General features: G+C 51.4%; 1 protein-coding gene across 1 annotated transcript; it reads left to right on the top strand.

The window, feature by feature from the left end:
* Window positions 1-5: 5 nt before the first annotated feature.
* On the top strand, window positions 6-13,148 carry TTI1 (TELO2 interacting protein 1; the record flags this gene model as incomplete). Its single annotated transcript, XM_009872710.1, has 7 exons — window positions 6-2,151; window positions 2,598-2,786; window positions 3,554-3,702; window positions 4,483-4,623; window positions 6,296-6,500; window positions 7,238-7,325; window positions 12,914-13,148. Coding segments are annotated over 7 exons (3,153 nt in total), but the record flags the coding sequence as incomplete, so codon positions are not given.
* Between the last annotated feature and the right edge of the window lie 628 nt (window positions 13,149-13,776).

Below are 13,776 nucleotides of genomic sequence, written 5' to 3'. Positions count from 1 at the left end.
CCCTGCAGGAGCTGCAGGAGTACGTCCTCTTCCCCCTGCGCTTCGCCCTGAAGGTGCCGGGGCCCAAGCAGGAGCGCCTGGTGCAGAGCGTGGTGCAGTGCATCTCCTCCGTCCTGGCGGCAACGTGTGTCAAGAAGCAGGAGCTCCTGCTGGAGCTTTTTTCCGAGCTCTGTACGTGCCTCACGCCCCCCTCTAGCTCAGGCCAACCCGCCTCGCTGTCAGAGGAGTTAAAGCTGGCTGTGATCCAGGCCCTCCACACCCTGATGCATTCGGCTTATGGGGATGTTATCTTGTCTCTCTACCAGCCTTCCACCCTTCCTCTCTTAGGATTTGCGGTATCTTTACTTCTGGGCCTAGCAGAGCAAGAAAAAGCAAAGCAAATTAAGATCTCTGCTTTGAAGTGCTTACAGGTCCTAGTTCTGCAGTGTGACTGCCAGGAGCATCGGCACCTGGATGAAGACGAGGCACAGCGATGTGGGGATTTGTTTGCTTCTTTTCTGCCTGGGATTTCCATTGCTCTGTCACGGGTCGTTACTGGAGACATCAAACAAGGTCACAAACCGACTGTTTCTTCCATCAGACTCTTTTATCTGGTTGTTGGCTTGGTAATGGCTGATGCACAGCTAGCCAGAGTCCCAAAGAATAAAGAAAAGCTACCGGGGGAACAAAGCAGAATATCAGAACTAATGGTCCATAGAGGCCCTGACTGGAGCAAAAATACTGCCAAAAAACTCTCTCTCCTCCTGCATAAAATGGTTGAATTTTCTTCTGTTCACCCCCACTGGAAAGTGAGACTGGAGCTGGTGGAACTGGTCCACCACTTACTGAGGAACTGCAGTCAGTCGCTGGTGGACTCATTCAGCCACCTTTTAAAGGCCTTGATTGGGCTGGTGAATGATGAAAACAGCGAAGTCCAAAGCAGGTGTCACGAGGTTCTGCAGGGCATTGCGGAGCAGAGGCTCGTAGCGCAGAACCGGGCTCTGGCCGACGTCCTCTCTGAGAACCTCCATTCCCTTGCCACGGCTCTTCCTCGCCTGATGAACTCTCAGGATGACGCAGGCAAGGTTGCCACTTTGAGCTTGCTGCTCGGCTATCTGAAGCTTCTGGGCCCCAAGATTAACTTTGTCCTCAACTCCGTGTCACACCTCCACCGCCTGTCCCGAGCACTGATGCAGGTTCTGGAGCTGGATGTGACAGATGTGAAGATCGTGGAAGACAGACGCTGGGGCTGCGAGGGCTCCTTGCAGCACGGCTTGCGGAAAGGCGGATGTCAGAAAAAATACTTCCGCTTCTTCGCAGAGGAGAAGGTTTTGCAGCTCCTTCAGCAAGTTTGTCGTGTTCTTGGCTACTATGGGAACCTCTATTTGCTCGTGGATCACTTCATGGGGCTGTACAGTGAATCGGGCACGTACCGAAAGCAGGCGGCAATGGTCCTCAACGAGCTGATTGCAGGAGCTGCTGGGCTGGGAGTGGATGTCCTTCAGGAAAGGGACGTTTCCTCGAACCTGGATGATCTCAAAGGGTCTGTAACGTCCATTCTCGATGAGTACACAGACCAGGCAAACTGGTATTTGGTCACTAGCATTGATACAGAAGAAATCAAGCACGAGCGCTCCGTGCAGCATTCAGGACTTAGTGCCCATCCAGGAGGCGCGTGCGGCAGCATCCTCCTGGCGTCCCCGGAGCCACACGTAACGACCCGCACCATGAACAGCAACATCTGGCAGATCTGCATCCAGCTGGAAGGCATCGGTGTCTTTGCTGCTGTCCTCGGGAAGGAGTTCCGCTTGCTTCTGCTGTCAGGTCTCTACCCAGTGCTGGAAAAGGCCGGTGACAAGACTCTGCTCATCAGTGAGACGGCACTGGGGACGCTGGCAGACATATGCGAGGCCTGCAGTTACAACTCCTTGCAGTGTTTGATTAATGAGAATTCTGACTATCTGGTGAATGGGATTTCCCTGAATTTGCGCCAGCTGGCACATCAGCCGCACGCTTCCCGCGTCCTGGACACTATGCTGAGGCATTCAGATGCCAGCCTGCTGCCACTGGTGGAAGATGTTATCCAAGATGTCCTGTCTGCGCTAGATCAGTCCTACAATAACCAGGCTTCCACTTTCCTCGGGGTCCTCCACTCAGTAATGACAGCTTTAGGTATCGAAATGATGTTTACTTCCCATAATTCGTTCTTACTGTAACTAAGGGCACTTGTCTTTGACCTTTCCACTTGTCCTGGGAGACTTCAAGTAGCTGAGGTCCCGCAGCATGATGGCAGCTTTGCCTGGTGGGCCAGTGCTTAAGCAGAGATCTCCACAACCAGGTCCTGTTTGTCCAGCCTGTGGTGGTTGAGGAAGGATGGATTTACTGTTCCCATCGGCGTTCTGTAGAAGTACGGGGAGTGTTTTCCTTTTTATATCGGGGTTTTAACATTATCATACCATCGGGGAGGTCACAGCAGTGTGACAGCAGGGCCCTGGTTCTGCAGTTCCATCCCGTGGGACGTGAGAGTCACGTTTGTCTCTCAAGGAACCCTCCGTACCTGGCTGGCTTGCCGGAGGGGATTGTAGTCGCTTAGTGACGTATCGGTTCCTCTTTTGCAGCCCAGTGGTTTGGACCGTCCTGCAGTGAGGAACAACGACGAAGGCAGGCGGCCGAGTGCCAGAGCAGGACTTTGTCCCAGGGCCAGCAGGTGGTAACGAGGCAAGAAGTGGAACGATTCTTCCTCGACTACGTGAGACAGAAGCAGATTGCAGAGGGCAATCTTCTTGACGCAGAGGATGAGGAGGCAGGTCAGTACCGTGTGTGATTGCAGAGGAGTGTGTTCGGTTTGGAGAAAGACGGCGACCTCTGAGGTTATCTTTTGTCAGACAGGAGGCCCAGGAGCAGGCTGAAAGCCTGGTGCACTCCTGACAGCCCCAGGTCTGCTTTGAGCTGACGTCAGCTCATGTAAGGTGCTGCCAAGCGCTCTTGCTTCATTCTGCGCAGGGCAGAGAAGGAACGTGTTTGCAGATCAAGGCTTGCCTAGCTCTCAGACACAAGCACGCGGTGGTTTTCTTTACCTCGTAACAGGTTATTTGGGTTCAGGACCCAAAGTTTCCTCTGTCCCTCCCTTGGGAATTCCTGTACTGTTTTCTTCTGGCTAATGATGCCACCACTCCCTTCTCACTCGGCCTTGGCAGGCCCTGCAGAGAGTCATATGGGGAACTTTTTCGTCTTTACTGGGCTGTGCTGCAATCCTGACCTTTAAATACTCCATCTTTAAATACGCAGACTTTTCGTTTTTAATAAAAATCAATGGCAAATAAGTCCATGGTGAGGAGAGACTGCAAATGTCAGGCCAACTGCATTGTCCAGTAAAGAAAGCAGACGTTCCCTAGTCCCCCACTCTTAACTGAATCTGACACTTAGATCGCAGAACTCAAGCACAGACTCTAAATACATTTAAAAATGCCAGAGGCCTCACTTGGGAATTCGCAGAGTGGTTGCGGGTGGACATTGTGATCTTGTAGAACTTCCAAGTCATTTTCATGGCTTCAGTAATGATTTTGTCTTCCAGATGAGGTTCCTCCTCTTGCTAAGCCGGAGCCAAACAATTCTGACACAGAAGGAGAGACTCCACTGCCAAGCCATGCTCGACTGGCCAAAGCTGTGATGGAGAGGTGCATCCACTTGCTGTCTGACGGCAACCTCCGAGTGCGGCTGAAGGTTAGCAGACGCCGGCTTTGGGGGGACACTTGCCCCCAGAAGGGCACTGCCGTTCCTCAGCGCGTGCACAGTGCACGTTGGGCTTCCTGCCGTGATGGCATCAGTGCAGCCACGGGTCTTCTTCAGCCAGTCCCAGTTTTCTGGGAGTAGCGTGGTTTAGGAGCGGCAACCAGGCTGAACAGAATCCTGAGGGTGGCTTCGTATCAGGCATCTCTTCTTGATGCTCCTGATAGTCAAGTCTTGTGCTGCAGCCTTTGGAGGAGGAAGCAGAAGCATCTTCCTCCTATCTAGGCCTCCCATCCCCCTCACTCAGACTGTAGTGCACAGGCTGATGGAGGTTTTTGAAGTTGCTGGGGTGATGATAAGCAGGGCTAAAAGCCTGGGGTATTTTTTTAATTATGAAAATCCTTTGAAGGTGGCCTCCTTTTAAACTGCAAAGCGAGACAGAAAATGCAGCAGTGAGGCATAACCCAGATTCTTACCGCAGAGGCCCCAGCCCTCCCAGGTGATCCTGCTGCCGTGCCACAGGTCCTAGTGCACAGCTCAGCCTGCGCGAGCAAGCCAGGAATCCTGCCCTGGTTCCAGCCTGGCTCCATAGCCCAGCACTGCGCTACTTGTCCCCCTTCCCAAACAGGCCCTTCCATTATCCCAGTTCACGCTGAGCTAAAACCGTACCTTTTTGTATTAAAACCCTTCCTTCTCCTGGCTCCCTGGCTGACGCCGGGGATCTGCTTGAACGCCTGGTGCTGCAAAAATCTGTTCCCTCCCCCTCTCACCCAGGTCCTGGACGTGCTGGAGCTCTGCGTAACTGTGCTGCACCCTCACGGAAACCATCTGCTTCCCATGGCTCACCGTGTCTGGCCAGCGCTCGTCACTCGGCTGATTAGCGACGACCCTCTGGCAGTGCTCAGAGCCTTCAAGGTACAGCAGCGAATCCCTGCCAACAGCCTTCAAGCTGGCGCTTAGAAGGCAAGTGGCTCTGGCATCGCTGCGGCCTGGGAGAGTAGCACTGAGCTTGCGGAGCGATTTTTAAATGTGGCTGGGAGCACAGGGTCATCACCTTGCTGTGGGTGGGCTTGTACCGCTCGCGCTGCGGCTTGTGCGCAGATAAAACCTTGACACTGTTCCTGGGGGAAACAGGAATATTAGCAGTTATTGCTGGGAAGAGGAAAACAGTTCTTTTACAGCCTACACACCTGTCAGAGGCACTGGGTAGTACAGCTTACCCGTGCTGGAGCCACGGTCTCAGCACCCCCTTTGGAAGCCTTAGGCTGAGGAGAAGGGATTGTTTCATGATGGAGGTGTTGGCAGGGGAGGGGAGAGGTTAAGCAAAGACTTAGCTTCACAGTAATAGTTAAAGAGCTCCCGACCATGTCAGCCGGCTGCATTCTCTTCCTGACTCACAACTTGGACAATAAAGCATGTTTGCAGAGGTTACCAACCCTGGGGTTTCATGGGGCTTCCTCTGCTGTGCAGGAGGAGATTCCTTTTAGAATCCTTCGGTGTGAATAGAAGGAAAGTTTTGATTCCCCGAATTCAAGAAGCCATACACTAGAATTTCAGAGCAGCCATACCTCAACATGCGCCTGCCCTAAAAGAGAGATTGCTACACAAAAACTAATTAAGTCTTGAAAAGTTCAAGCGATCGTTACAGTTAGCACTGAGTTTGAGTTTTGTTGTAAGAAATCACTGAGGAGTGTCTTCCTTCCTAAATCTCGGAACAGGGAGGGTAGTGCTGATACAAGCCAAACACAATGTAACCAACACCTTCGTGTGCAGAGCCGAGACAGACCAGGAGCTCAGTGAAGTTCTGAGGGAGAACAGCGTTCCAGCCACGTGGCTTGGCCCCATGGATCCCCCTTTCCTTTCTGCAGGTGTTTCAGACCCTTCTCTAGCAAGTTTGGGTTTGATCCTGGGTGCACACCAGCAGTGCTGGGTCCCCTGTGCTGCAGCGGGCTGGCCTTTCTGTTGGCTGGCACACCTGTAGAGAGGGACCGTGCCCAACACAAAGGTGATTTATATCGTAATGGCATCTTCCATCAGAGGCTCCTCCAGCAGTTCTAAAGGCGGCTTCACAAGCTGCCCTTACCTTTTCTGTGCTGATGAGAAGAAGGCAGTCACCAAAGGTTAGCCCTGTAGGATGAAGAGCAGGTACGTGTCACTTGGCCTCTCAGTCCAGCTTTGTCTGCCACTCGTTATGGGAAACTCCAGCAGATATGGGCATGTTGCTGTTGACTGCAAAAACTTACCGGGGGAGAACTAGCAAGCTGGAGCATAGGAGATTCCACAGAAACACGAGGAAAAACTTTGTCACTGTGAGGGTGCCGGAGCCCTGGCACAGGCTGCCCAGAGGTTGTGGAGTCTCCTTCTCTGGAGACATTCTAAACCCACCTGGATGTGTTCCTGTGGGACCTACTCGGGGTGACCATGCTCTGTCAAGGGGGTTGGACTGGGTGATCTCTAGAGGTCCCTTCCAACCCCAAACATCCTGTGATTCTGTGAACATGTTAACACCCAAGCTGGTGCGGGTCACTGAGCTCCTCCTGGAGCTGTCTGTGCACTTGCCTTCCAGTAACTGATGTTTCCTCGCTAGGTGCTATGTACCCTGGCTCAAAACTGTGGGGACTTTCTGAGACAAAGATTCTCCAGGGATGTTCTGCCTAAGCTGACCAGTTCCCTCCTCAGCCAAGCCCCAGCGAGCGCCAGAGCCGGGCCCGTGTACAAGCACACACTTGCCTTCAAGTTGCAGCTGGCTGTGCTGCAGGGACTGGGCTCTCTCTGTATGAAGCTGGACATGGGTGAGTACCCAGGAACATACGGGTTGGACAAGATCTCTGCCGGACTTACCTCTTATGCTTTCATCTCGCTGATCAGGCCTGCAGTTGCTTCTTGTCCTTTGCTGCCCTGTGGGGTTAATTTCCTGGTCTCCTCCAGCCTCATCCCCTTCAGGTCCTGCTGGGCCTTAATCTGTCCAGTCCGAGAGCTCCATAAAGAGGGGCCGGTCACTCTTTACTCCCAAGAGACAGGTGGGAGAGAGGATTCCCAGCACCTTGCAGAATCTCACTGCTCATCTCACTTGTGCCTGAGAAGTGGGCATAAAGGGAGAGCCTGGGTCGCTGCAGCTGGGCCTGTCGAGCTGTGCTTTGTTCTTAATTAACTGGAGCCCAGATAGGACTTGTGGCTAACTCAACTGGTTCCATTTTAGGGCATCTCTCTGGGTGACCCTTTAAAAGCCACACATCACGTTCCTCTGCTGAATGAAATTCTCTGAAATTCATTCTCCTAGGTTAAATTTCTGGAGCTGACTTTGATGAAGGAGAAGGCTTACTGGGTAGTTGCTCTTTTCCTCTCTGAATGCCCTTGATTGCTTTCCTGGCTTTGCAGCAAGGGGCTTAAGAGACGAGGTCAGAAGAGCTCTGGGTCAGACAGTTCAAAGGCTCAGAAGCCTCTTACTGCCAATTTAGAGCTGATTCTGTTAGGCAGCAGCCACGGAGTAGGTTACCTCCTACCCTTCTTCTCTGTTCCATTTCTGCAGGCGAGAGTGACCTGAATAAAGTGGCAGATGCCTGCCTGATTTACCTCAGTGCCAAGCAGCCCATGAAACTGCAAGAAGCTGCCCAGAGGTAAGGTCCTCCAAACACAGGTGCATCAGCCGTGCAAACAGTGTGGGGCAGAGGGAGCACAGGAACCCCTTTCCTCCTGCACCTTTCCCACTCCTCCTGCCAGCACATTGAATCGTGATGACAAGGTCTCTCATGGAAGTGAACCATTTTCTCTGGTGAAGTGTCATTTACTACCAAAAAAGAGCTAGAGGTGAGCTTGCCCACAAGTCACAGCTGACTTTCAGATTACCTCACGGTGCGTTTAGGGACAGAGGGGGAAGATGTGCTACTTGCTTTTTTCTAAGTGCCTCCTGCGCTGGAATAGTGAGGGCTCCTGGCCCACTGGTGGCATAAAACGGCATCGGGGAAGGCGGCTATGCAAGAGGATGTGCCAAACATTCCCATGTATTTTATCACTTAATACCTTCTGCAGGCTGGGGGATTTATTTCTGTTATCCTTCCTTTTTCCCTGGACTCCTGTGATCACGTCAGCGCAGGCTCTGGCAGGCGGACCGGAGTTTGTTTGGGAAGCTGTCAGTCTTGGCGCCAGCCTTGCGCTGAGAAGGCTGGGAGACGTTAAAAGAGCACAACAGCTCAGGTGAACACACATCAGCTCTATGAAGTGCTGGCAGACATACTTTGCTGCCTGGTGTCAGGATAAGAAATCACTGTTGTCACATGTTGTCACCTGGAAAGAAGGCCAGAGATTTCAGCAGACAAAATGAGCCCGGTTAAAGAATGCGGGGTGTGAATAAGCGAGCAGCACAGCATCATCTTCGCTGAAGGAGCAGGGTAGAAGTCCCCTTCTTCCTGTGTGGCCAGCTTCGTCCTCCCTGGAGGGCAGAGGATGAGCGGGGAGCAGCTCAGGCGGGTTTGGGAGGGCAGAGCTGCCGGTTCCCTGTGGCCCCAGCACAGCGCTCCCAGGGGGGCAAAGCGCTTTTGTGCAGCCGGGCAGCGGTTTAGAGGGAGAGCGTGCTCCAGAGCTGTAGCTGTACCTTTGTTTGTCTTCCTGCGTTGGTGAGATGAGGTTTATTTTTACCTTAGTGGCTTTTATTGCGTCGCAGCGGGCTTCAGCAGCCTTTGTTCTGCGGAGGGGCTCTTCGCTGTAGGCTCGCATACCCTCAGTACAATAAAGCGTTGTCTGTGTAAGCAACGCTGGAATGGAAAGCGGAACACCAGAATTTATCTAGATATTTGGAATCTTAAGCTTTTAAATCATTAACAAGGCAGTCTGAAAAGCTGTGCAATTTCCCCCACAGCAGGGGCAGGGGGGGGAAAACTGAATTAGCCCTGTGATGCAAGAGGGTCCTTAGAAGCTGTATTGTCAAGCAAGCTCGCTGCTGTTGGAGGAGAAGGGCAGCAAAGTTCAGGGCAAGTAACGTTTTTCTCCTGTACATTATTTTCATTCTGTTTTAATGGAAAAATGCTACATGCTACACTGCTCCCCCCATGCCTCTGATGCACCACGCATTACATATTTCACTGAACAAAACAAGGTCTTCTGCAAACAGCTATGTAGTGTGGGGGGCTGTTGGCCTGACATACATAAGCACTGAGGCATGCATCACGGCTCGCCTCGTATTAAACCGATATTAACTGATGTGCATATGGCAGTACTTGTAGTTTTTCTTTTTTTTTCCCCCCGTGTTTAGTCCTGTCTGATCCATGGTCTTGCAGCCTGGATGGATCAGAGTTGAACATAGCACAATTGCTTTTGAATGTAGTACACATGCTAGGAGGTTTCAGCTTGGAGAAGTCAAATTTAGTCTGCACCACAACAGTCAGCTCCAGCGCCAGGAGAAGAATTGCTCCTCAGCCATGCTTCAGGTTCCTTTCTCCAGCTGCTTAACCCCCACATTCCCGGGAGCTCCGGTCCCTTTCCTTGCTCTGCATGTGCCTGAAAGTAATCCTGCAAGTTGTCACATGTAAGGCCCCTTCCATCTAGGCAAGGGCAATGTTATCAGCCTGACATGTGAAAAAGTCTGCATTTTAAATGCTTCTAGAAGCAGCCAGACCAGAACTAATCTTGGCCACAGCCTGAGCACCAACATACATCACATAACTCAGCTTTATCACTGCAGAAATCATATGAGGTAAAAAGGTGTTTGGAATCAGCTTGCCATATTGATTTATACTAACTGGCCTTTGCTCAGCTTTTCAGATTCTTATTCAGCTCATGAGTTCTGACCTGCCAAGAGCAAGGTCACGTCTTACAAAGTCAGTTGTAGCTCCAGGAGCTCCCTGCACTGAGTGAGGAATCTGTAGGGGGGCAAAGGGCTGAGCAGGAATTTTTGGCCAAGGTGCTGGAGCTACCAAAAAAAAAAAATTAAAAAAAAATTGGAAAAAAAAATTTTTTAAGGGTTTTGACTGTGAACCAGGGATTTTCTCATGCCCCAAGGAGGCCACTTAGTCCCATTTATGGGACACTGTAGTTTTATTAGATGAACCAGTGCGAATAAGTGAATTTTGCAACTGCAGCTTTATGCAATACTCAACAGGCAAAAATAGACACCAGGAAAAAAATAACTCTTGAGGAATGTCTGAGGAGTAGAAATGGGACAATAGGCTTTTTTAAAAATAACACTGCTGGGAATATTCCAAGAAATAACATTATCCGAAGGTTTTGCATTTTTTAAAACGAACAGACACAGAAAGCACCCCAACAACAACTGTACCTCATGAAGAAGAGTTTGGGAAAGCCAGGGAGGCCAGGGAGCTCTAGGTGTATCTTCACTTCCCCTGAAAACACGCCAGTGCAACTGCAGGTAAAGCCACCTGGAGCGCTCGAGCAGCTGCAGGGTCCGAGCACTGGGAACAAGGTGAGGGGGCAATGCTGTAAAAAGTCACAAAATGAGAACCTGAGCTTCTTGTCAATTTACCAAGTTGCATCGTCCCTGACACGCTTTTCACTCCAGGGAAACCTGGAAGGAAAAGAGATGAAGAAATTGTCGTTTGCCTGTGTCAGCACTTCAGAAATAGTTCTGCATTCTTTTCCAGTTCAAAGTGACTGTTTGGAAATTCACACTTAATTCCTGATAAATGTTTACAGCGATGTTTGACCTGTCCGTCAACACTCTGGATAGGAATGCTGGGTTTTTTTCTCCAGGGTGCTGAATTAACTCCCCCCATTCGTACTGAAGTCTGTGATGAACTGTACCCAGTTCAACACTCAGCAGAGGTGCGAAAGGCAGAAAGCCCCATCCTTTGGCCAACCTGTTCACTGTGCCACGGCTTTGCCTAGAGCTTGGGGAGGGACAAGGCAACAGAATAGCCAAACTCTGCTCTTTGCTGGTAGAATAAATTGTTCAGCCCAACTTGAACAAATAGCTATTTAGGGACATTTTTAGATACCAAGGCTGATTACGCCTCTTTTGGCTGGATGGCGTAGGTTGCTGGGTACCTGTTGACAGCTGCTGTTCGCCGGCTGGGCTGAAGGACGCTGCAGCAGCCGCCTGCACAAGGCAAAATTCAATAAAGTGGTATTTAAGTGAAAAAAGCAACAACAGAAAACAAACCTGGATTAACCCCAGGATTCTTTGCCATGGAAACAGGTTGCTTAGAAACTACCCCAGAGTTAGTTTGAAAATGTAGAAGTCAAGTTCTTTAAGCTGCAGAGCACTCCGGGTTACTGGGGAATAATCACATGCCTCGGGCCAGTAAGGGCAGGAGAGGCAGCGAGTTGTCCAGGGACCAGCTGGTCTCTCAAGGGTTGCTCTCTCCAGAGCAGCTGGGGAAGGGCTTGGAGAACAGACTCTCTTTGCTCTCGATAGAAGAGGGAAAGTTGTGCACGTGCTGGAGAAGCAGAAGGCGGCTGAGCCGCGTTCCCTGTTCCCACATTTACTTCCCAGTGATTCACCTCCCTTGCCCAGTCCTCTCAGACGGGCACTGCCAGCGCCAGGAGGGACGCTGCCAGCAGCAGCAACGCCTTCCCTCGCTGCTGTTCAGGGACCTGCACCGAGAGATTAGCAAGTGGTTAACAGCAGACAGGCAAAAGCAACAGCTTTGGCTGCTCATGGAGTAAGGAGTCTCACAGCCACGGATTAGCATGAAGAGGTGAGGGAGCTTTCTTGTGCCTCCATCTCATCTCTTGGCTCTTTCAGGTTACCCACAGCACTGCGCTCCCTTTCAGAGGAGAGCTTCTAAAAGGGATTTCTGCCTGCTTTACATAGGAAGCAAGCTCACTTTAGGGATAACAGTTCTTCAGGGAGAATTTTGATAGCAATCAGGTCTGGATTTTGTGTGGCTTTTGTAGCAGGTGATGTTTGAGTCTAGAGAGAGGAGTTCTGTGTGTCTTGAGAACAGAGGCAGGCCTACCCTCTGATTTCCCTTCCCATTACCTCACCCAGCTGTTGTTCTCCTCACAGCCCCATGATTTTGGTGGAAACTAGACCTGAAGGCGCATGGCTGGGCATTTACTGGGGTCTTGGAAAGCTGACCTGTAAGTCTGGCAAGTGTCGAGGACCCTCGGTGCTCACGGTCTCTGCAGGAGCACAGAGCACTCAGCTCCATGCAGGGAGAGGCCCTGCAGTGCTGTCAGGGTAGCCTGCAAATTCTCGTTTGATTTTGTACACGGCACAGACAGAGAACTTGTGTGTTAAACCCTGGCATGGGCCTAGCTGAGCACAAAGGCTGCTGACGGTAACTGCCAGGGAGAACCGAGTCAGTGCAGGTCCTGCAAAGCAGCTCTTTGCTCTCTGCTCCCAGGAGCTTCCTGCCCTCCCGCAGGTCCGTCCCCAGCACCCTTGTTGCAGCAGCTCCTGCAGCTGGAGTCACAAGTGGGAAGTATCTACTCAGGAGGCAAGTCCCCCCCTCTTCCCTCGGGTATTGAAATTCAAAGTGAAAGCTTTAGAGGAAGTTGTCACCCCTCTCTTCCTCCATTCTGTTGTTAATGAAGGTTGAGGGGTTTGGTTTTTTAAAAAAAGAAGAAAAGAATATCCTACTTTGTGAAAGGTGCAGGCAGAAGGAAGTAAATCTAGAGGCAGCTGGTAAGGACTGGATCAGGGAGATCTCCCATAAGCAAAAAGTCCTTGATAAGAGCATCCAGCTTTACAGCTGGGCCAGCCTGGACAGCTGTGCCCAGAAATACCTTTGTTTTTACCACCTCTGAAAAGGGAAGGAAGCCCGGGTGGGTTGACCCCTTCACTCCCCAAAAACCAGAGAAGGTGGTGAACAACACACACAATTTCTTTTAGGACGTCTGCAGGAGCAACTGTGCAAAACCGACACCAGTCGTAGGACACTCAGCAGTCACCCCTCCAGCGGTGGGGACAGGCTGATTCAGAAAGGCTTTTGCCCACAGCAGCCCGCGATGCTGAGACCAAAGCCCGGGACAGTTACTCACCAGCTGCTTGTTTGATGTCCATAGCTTACTGTGTGGCATAATAACTGTTTTCTGCCACTTGCCATTACGTGTGAAGCCACTGAACTGTCTTCTCTTGGGCACAGGACCATTTTAACAGCTCTCTCTAATGAGCCTCCAAGTGTGTCCAGCTGTCAGAGGGTGCAGACAACATCAAAGCTCCCCGCAGCTCTCTGTTAATGACCCTGTTAGGTGCCAATCAAAAGGGGTTTTTCCTTACTTTTTCCTTTCTTCTCACTGTTTTCCAAAGCGTTTTCCTCCACCTAATGCACGTGGACCCTGACAGCACCTGGCTCCTCCTGAACGAGGTCTGCTGCCCGCACGCGTACGAGCCCCCTCACACCAGCCTGCGGCCCGTGAAGCTCAGCGGGATGGGGAGGCAGCGGGACGAGTTCACCGACAACGTGCTGCTCCTGCTCGAGAGACTGCGACAACGGGAGAGCACAACGGCACACGCTGGCACGCAGGAGCCATCTCCTCCCTGACAGACCTACGCAGCGACTGGAAGGCGAAAGGAGAACCACGAGGATGGAGCTCACCTGGGAAAACACCATCTGCTCAGCCCCAGCTCGTTCTGGGGGCAAGGGAAGGATGACCTGGTCTGCAGCACCAGCCAAGACACCTTCCCTTTGGGCAGAAGTTCATTTTTTTCTTTAAACAGCGTTTGAGGATGAGGTGGGTGCATCGCCCCAATTCCTCCTGGCTTGTTCCACTTGGTGCTGGAGAGAAATCCAAGGGTCACAGTGCACGAGTTCTTCAATTCAGAGAGAGAGTCATTTTCCAGTGACTTCCCAACACTTGATCCTTGCATGGTGCCCCTTCAGCACCCACCAGATCCCTCCGACTTCCTCACAGCTCTGATACTCCCTCCTGCTCTCAGCTGGACAAAGACTGCCAACTCAAAACAAAAGCTTTTTCTGGCCCTAACCCTTCCCAGAGCAAGAATCTGGTTTGGGGGGCATTAAAAAAATTTCTTTTTAAAAGCAGTTAATATCAGAAAAACGTTAAAATGCATTTCCGATGAATTCCTCACCAGTGGTACTGGGAAGAACACCATGCCCTCTTCATCAGGGCTGTTCTTTACACTTCGCTGAGACCAGCCAAGCGCGTTGT

The sequence above is a fragment of the Apaloderma vittatum genome, unplaced genomic scaffold (assembly GCF_000703405.1).
Source record: "Apaloderma vittatum isolate BGI_N311 unplaced genomic scaffold, ASM70340v1 scaffold24657, whole genome shotgun sequence".
Taxonomy (NCBI): domain Eukaryota; kingdom Metazoa; phylum Chordata; class Aves; order Trogoniformes; family Trogonidae; genus Apaloderma; species Apaloderma vittatum.
Note: the sequence above shows the minus strand (reverse complement) of the source record. Positions and strands in the feature narration are given on the sequence as shown.